Source organism: Mya arenaria, chromosome 3 (genome assembly GCF_026914265.1).
Source record: "Mya arenaria isolate MELC-2E11 chromosome 3, ASM2691426v1".
In the NCBI taxonomy this organism is placed as follows: domain Eukaryota; kingdom Metazoa; phylum Mollusca; class Bivalvia; order Myida; family Myidae; genus Mya; species Mya arenaria.
Window position 1 is genome coordinate 3,879,411 of NC_069124.1, and position 7,604 is coordinate 3,887,014.

The 7,604-nt window shown below is 36.4% G+C and overlaps 1 protein-coding gene across 1 annotated transcript; it reads left to right on the plus strand.

The window, feature by feature from the left end:
- The first annotated feature begins 6,221 nt into the window (after window positions 1-6,221).
- LOC128228168 (uncharacterized) lies at window positions 6,222-7,301 on the plus strand. Its single transcript, XM_052939326.1, has 2 exons — window positions 6,222-6,231; window positions 6,628-7,301. The coding sequence occupies exons 1-2, from the start codon at window positions 6,222-6,224 to the stop codon at window positions 7,299-7,301; spliced, it is 684 nt and encodes a 227-aa protein (XP_052795286.1).
- The last annotated feature ends 303 nt before the right edge of the window (window positions 7,302-7,604 follow it).

Consider the following 7,604-nt stretch of genomic DNA (forward strand, 5'->3'; position numbering starts at 1 on the left):
CTGAAAACGCCAATGTCGTGGATAAGACGTCAACACTGGCCACTATTGTCACAAAGCGTTGGTCATTGAGGTAAACATGAGTGTAGGCAAAGATGCGTGGGTATGCAGGCGATGGTCATTTTGACGTTTGTACATGATTATCAAGCGCTTGTTGCGGATCTGTGGTATAGTGGTAACACATTTGACTGTCAACTCAATGGTCGCAGCTTCGATCTCCCGCCTCACCGCACTAAAATACTTACCGTGTTCCGGGAGTGACGTTCAACGGAGTGTCCCGTGTGGCAGTGCTACAAGCCAACTTTAAAAAGAACAGAGTTGCTTAACTCAGGGTAACGGCTGCCGTTGAAAGTCATTGGACAGTCATTCAATTTTACAGTTTAAAACCCTGTTTCATCCCAGAATTTTAAGATATGTTTCATGTAAACTTAAAAGGTGTAGTGATTTCTGGACAACGGAGTCTTTGCAAGGTTTAAGAATACATTGATGAACATTTGGCTGGAAGTGGCATTTTAACATATTGGTTTATCAAAAGCCTGTCCAAGGTCACTTCATAAGGTATTAAAATCCTTCATAAGGCATACAGTCCGACTACTTCACCAATTATTTAACCTACATGGACACATATGAACCACCGATTAATTTGAACAGTCTATATACATTTGATGAGATTGTTTGGCAGTACAATCAAATGATGGCTTGATTGACAACTGGCGATTGGTCAATTATACAATATAGATAGCGGTCTGGCGAAGGCAAATCCCCTGGATGGTAAAAGTATAGTCTTGACAGTGGCATCAGTGTAGAACGGTTGGTTCATTGTTCTAAATATCTAAAAAAAATATGACCTCAAATATAAAATCAACCCAAGCAGAATTTCTTTAACTTATATAATAACTGATTTCTAAGAATGCTCTTCCCCCATACATGTAATAAAAGGCTTCCTATTACATGCTTGCCTCTTTTGTGCGTACATGTACAATAAAAAATGCTCTATTTACATTGTTTTTTTTCCGAGAGCGAGAAGCCTGTGATTTTCTCTGATCGAGAATTCATACAAGCGAAAGATAACAAGATATTTCCGTGTAGCACAAGATTGCCGTTAATGGCGAAAGCATGTTCTAGGTCAGAAATTTGAAAGTCTTGTTAAAGCACAGTTTGATGACCGCCTTAATGAAAGCCTTAGGAAAGATTTTGTATTTAGCGATTGTGAAAAAGGAGGTTACCTAACATAAGAGGTATTATTAGTGTGGCTAGTAGTAAACTTTCATTACGAAACACCCTTAATCTCTTGTAATATTCGAAAGATATTTCTCATATAAGACATGCTTTCTTTGCAATGTCTCTCAGAGAGAGTTAATCATAAACGACAAAAGCTTCTTATAAAAAGGCAGGATAAATATCTGTTCTAATATTACACAAAGTTACGAACACCTTATTATTGTCGCTGAAAAGTAATTTGAGCTTGGTAATATTCATTTAGGCTCATTCTGGTCGGGGTAAAAAGGCTTTATATGGATGTAAACAAATGCCCGAGATATAATTATAAATTCCCTATGAAAATATACCATTCTTAAAAAAAGATCAAACTAATGTAAACTTGATACTGTTCAACATGATGGCATTAGGAAAATAGTGCATTATCAGTTTCCTTACGCAATGCCAGTGTCAAGCGTGATTTTATCGTAAAGCTGTGAAAAGTGGGAACAATCATAAAGCTTAACTCACTGGAAATTCTGCATTGTCAAAGGAACCGTTTTCTTGGTGTTTGGTCAACTCGGTTTAGCGCAAAACAATCGCAATAATTTCATTTACAAACACAAGTAGTGTTTGTTTGTAAATGTGTTTTAATTTGCGATTTAATTCTTTTTATTAGCACACAAACGTATTGTTTAAATCATATAGTTTATGTTTAAAGGCTTTTGGTAGAAATTTGATTCTTAAAGTATCTGTATTAAAACAAATATTTAAACTATGACTATATTGCTGAATAAAATCGCGGAAAACTTAGTGGACGCGGCCTATTCGCCCTCTACACCGACGTCAATTACGTCACTTCGTTTTTCGTTGTTTTTTTTTTGCTTAAATGGAAAAGCGCCCAATATTGATTTATTTTATAAAGTCTGACAGTGTTCATATTGTTGTATTGGATATTATTAAACAATATCGTTTTGATAGCCTTGTGGTTGAGCGTTGAACGGAAGGTCGCGGGTTCTATTCCCGGCCTCCTTAAGTTGAAGTCATTTTTTTTAATAAAAAGGGAAGGTATATTAAAAAATATATTATATAATAAAAAGGTTTTTTTAACCAATTTATTCAAATGTTGTAAATGTTGGAAACTGGAATCGAAGCTGATAAAGCATTGGAATTATAAAACTGTCATTTTCTTTCTTATCCCAAAAAATATCTCATTTTTCAGAATATTGATTTGAAGAGCTTTCTTTAATTATGAATATCTTAAGAATCTTGAAATCATGCTGTTCTGCTATTGACGTCGATACTGCTATATGTGTCGTTTAAGTTTTGGAATCGTAAAGTTAAGGTGAATTAAGCATCATAACGTAAATATATATGTATATATTCGCACATGAAACATTTGAATGTACCCATCTATACATGTACATGTGGCATTTACTTTTTCAGACTGAACAGTTCGAGACAGGCGTTTGCATTACTGTAATATGATATATATATATACAGTATATTGTATATAATATAATTAAGCATTTGATTTTATTTGACTTGTTCGTGTGTTGTATACTTTTCTAATAACGTTGTCTGAATACCACCAATATTTAACGAGCCCTTAAAGGCCTATTTTAGGAATGTTTGGCATGATAATCCCCTGCTGTGCATTTCCTGCTACTTGCACTAGTGTCCCTGAAGGGGCCAATTTCCTGTGTATTCGTTTATTGGCTCAGGGCTATTTAGGGTCCATTTTTATAATAAAACATCCAAAACTGCACAACAGGATACTCAGCTCGGAGATCTGATAAGACAATTTGGCAATTAGATTAAGATCAATTAACAGAGGTTGTGTACAAATACACGTTGTTGTTGTTTGTTTTGTTTTTTTTGTTGTTGTTGTTTTTTTGTTTTTTTTTGTTTTTTTTTGGTGGGGGGTTATCGGCCCCTTACCAAATCGGCCACTAATTGAAACGGTTACCTTATCGGCCACTTACCAAATCGGCCCAATCCTGTGGACGTTTCGGCCCCTGTTAACGGAGACGTTTCAGTCCTTATTTTTATTTCTTATATTTTCAAATTTAAATTGAAAAAAACCCATAAAATTTCAATTTTTATTTTTATAGAAGTTGTAATGAGATATGTTTATTTACATCAAGCCATATATGCATAAAAGGTTTTGATAAAAAAATATATTTAAAAGAAAATATCTTTATACTTGAACACAAATATACATATGAACATAGCCATTTATTCATGAGAATCTTAAAAAAAATCGAGTTAAAAAATAAATCTTTATACTTCAAACAAATATTGAAATAATATTCAAACTAATATACTTAAGTATTTTGCTAATATTTACAAGTTGTATAATGTCAGATATGTGTTTTACATCAAGTCCACTGAAAAAACTGTATCAAGCTGCTATCGCCCGCCGTAGATTGCACCAACATTTTTCAAAAACTCCTCGCACGTGACCTCATGCGAGTCATATGAGTTCCACTCAGCAATGATCGAGGCGCCAATGTATACATAACGCTGTCGACTCTGACGGCCAAGGGCTGCCTCCGACACGAGATGATGCGTAAGCGTGACCCTCTTTGACTCCCTCAACAGCAGGCTCGTCGCTAGTAAGAGGCCTTCATCCCCAGGTGCTGAACGTGGCGCAAAACGGACTGACACCAGTGAAAGGCACGCCCATTTAGCTGAGTCCCCAGGAAAAACGGAACGGAGGGCCTGCCATAGACCTTAAAGGTAAAATATTATGATCCATCCATCTCTTTACATATTTTATATGAACATTTTTAATTTTACCATGATGCATGTATAATTTGACAAATTATGTTTTTTTCTTTATATTCAAAATTAAAAATAAAATAAAAAAATAAGGGGCCGAAATGTCTCTGTTGAAATTCAGTAAGTGGCCGAAATGTCTCGAGCCAAATAAATTAAGGGGACGAAATGGCAGGGCCGAAACGTCAGGGACCGATTTGGTAGTAGGCCGATTTGGTAAGGGGCCGATTTGTCTCGCTCCCACTTATAGAAGGTTTCAACTAGGCCTTTAAATGTCACATATACCATAACCTCTAATTGGCACGTTGGAATACACGTACATGTACCTGTATCTGATAGAATGTCACCAGGTTGACAGTATGGCGTCATGTTCTTATGACCCTTTGCCAGTATAGCTTCATGGTCTTATGACCCTTTACAGGTATAACATTACAATTGTACACTACCTTCATGCAACTGTCTGTCACCGTAAGGAGAGGTGTTATCCCCATTTCCGTGTACATCCGTGTCAGTAAAAACAATATGCCAATTTGATTTGTTTTCATAAGAATAATCGCGTTATTTTCGAAATGATTATATAACTCCAAGCGTTTTATAGGTTTTACAGGTTCGTTTTTAACGCGACAACAATTCTCAAAAATATTTGATATTGACAGTAGTGAATAGTAGTGAATAGTAGTGAATCTTGACCCTTTCAGATAATTATTTCCTAGTGAGGTATCTGTGCGACGATAAACTCCAGGTCAGATCCAGATGTCATGTAAAGAATGAAGGACCGGTAAGTGTTCATAATGTACATGTTCATACTTATATAAATATACAAAAACATGAGAAACAAATGCGATGTAACATTGAACTCATCAAATGATTATTTTATGCGTTGAATTATAACTCATGTCAAACCTTTATAATGATACAATTGAACATATACACACATATTGATATAATGTGTTTAAACATGTAAACACTTTTATGATGATGATTTGATTTCGTGTTTTTAAATTACTTTGATAAAAACACTTTTTGTATATTGTTGTAACAGTTGCAATGTTTAATGTTGAATGTACTGCATTAATGATAATCCTTTTGCCCTCTAAGTAGCGTCAATGTCATGGTCTTTGCGAACAACCTTTTTATTTCAAATTTATTTTAGAAATAAAATTCAACGAGTTATTCAATTTTGATAACTTATAATAATAGTTATTGGCAGATTATGATGATGATGATGATGATGATGATGATGATGATGATGATGATGATGATGATGTGTATTAGTGTTAATTAAAATACCATTTAAATAGTTTGATTTGAAGACATATTGAACCTACGACCATTTAGGCAATGAGCACATTGAACGTCTTCATTCTATTATATAATTCTGAATTTATTCAGATCTCGAAAATATCAATCGTGTCATTTCATAACCATACTGATTACCGTTGAATGTGGTGGCGTCATTTTCCTTAATTAATGATGATGATGGTTTAATAATGTATGCATGGATATTTATTCATTTAAAAAGACAACTTAATAAATCTTTACAAATGACGTCATGTCGACATGTATAGTACATTAAACTCCACATATAGACGGCCGTATTGTGAAAAGGTTTGTCGAAGTGTTTTAAAAAACTAAACTTTCAATCAAAACTCTCAATCAAACTCTAGTAAAAGACCGAAGCTATGTAAGCGGCGTAGACTGCACTTTGTTTTATTTAAAATGGTGAAGAATTAGTGAATTAATCTTTGTTCGAAGCAAATATTTGTCTTCCGACACAGCATTTATGACGCAATCTATCACGTGGTATACATACACTGTATACTGAGACTCTGGACATAGAGACGATTGGAGAAGCTACGAAAAAATGTTCAATAGAAAACAGTATGATGTGATGTTTCTGGTAGTTTGATGTGTTTACCTGTACCTGGTATCTTGGCGTACTTGATTGGTGCTTCTGAAATCAAACTGGTTTCTCGCAGAACGGGACTTCTTTACAAAAAATCATTTTTGACTGTTATCGATGCAGTAGAAGCTGAAACAAAATTTACACAATATATATAAGATTTGTTTAGTCCACGTGTAATGAGTGTTTTGTTTGTTTGTTAGATAAGCGCTGGGTCTGTGTTTTCAACACAGTTGGGGTCTCAGCGCCAATGTGACGATGCCTTGGTTCTGGCGTCAGGGACAGAGGTCGAGATGAGGGCAAGGCTACGCAAAGAGCTGAATCCAAGACAACCGAAAGCTAAATGGCAAAAGGTAAGCATTATTATTGCAAGCAAGATCAGTGAAACATTATTGTCATTCTCAAACACTTAATCGTAAAAAATAACGAAAAGCTTAAACAAATGAAAGGATATAGGCACAATTATGCCCCGCTAGATGGCGAATGCTTCTGCATGTAATTTACTAGAAGATGAATTTAAGATGAATTGTCAACTGCAAACACAAACTTTGGTATTTATAGGGCAATGGAATTAAGAGAGAGAGATATTATCATTAAACTCATTTTCACTCTAATATGAACCATATGTGGTCAATGATAGTTATAGATATTATATACATATTTTAAAATCAGTGGCGATAAGCATGAACATACAAATGTATATTATTTTTGGTTAGTTATACAAAATAAAATATATTATTGTACAACAGGTGCAGAAGGATGCGCGGGGGAAAAGGTTGCCCAGATGCTAGCTACTGTTGAAGTGGATATTGCTACCGTTTCCAAAGCCTTTGCATCATCAAACCCGTTATCTCTACCAATGTTGGCAACAGCACCGACATCCGAAGCAGCTGTGCCGGCTGCCAGGACAGACGCCGACGTTTCGTTTCCCGACGTGCCCCCAGCATTGGCGCCCGTAGCAGTTGCGCCAGCTGCTATTACACATGTAGTTGTTGCGCTAAGCGCTGTCGTTCCAACAACCGCAACCGTTGCGCCAGCAGCCATGACAAGCGTCGACGTGCCGACATCCGAAGTGCCCACAACCTTGGCGCCCGCGACAGTCACACATGCAGATTTTGCGCCAAGCACCTACGTTTCGACACCCGAGGTGTCCACGACGCCAGCATCTGAAACGCCCGCCAGATGGCCGTCTTTCCGTATGGCTCGGCCGAGCCAAGATGATGGCATGCTGTACACCATATTGGCTTCCCTTGAAAACCACAACCGCCAGATATCCAACCAGCTAGCGAACTACAATCGCCAGGTGCTGAGGCAAATAGAGGCAATCAACAAGAAGGTCGATGCGTTGAGGGCAGTTGTCGACGTTTCGACTGTTGTAGCGAAACCTCAGTGCTTTCAGCGCTTTGATTGTTTTAGTTGCTAACGTTAACAAACTACTGCATGTAAATCAATACTGAAAGCGGTAAAAATATCACTTTGAAAACCAGGATTCCACAGAAGTTCATGTTGTGTCGATCAGTTAGTGAGTGCTAGAATACTGTATATGCTAGTCATGCGATGACCAAAGGCAGAATGGTATTCGATGCAGTACAGCTTATAAAGTCTTGCGGAATAAAACTGTAATAAACTCGTTTTCGAAACTGATCATTGTCATTGTTTCAATTCGTCAATATTAAAGGGGCTGTAATCCGTATGATAAATTAGCGAAAAAAAAAATTGTCGAAAA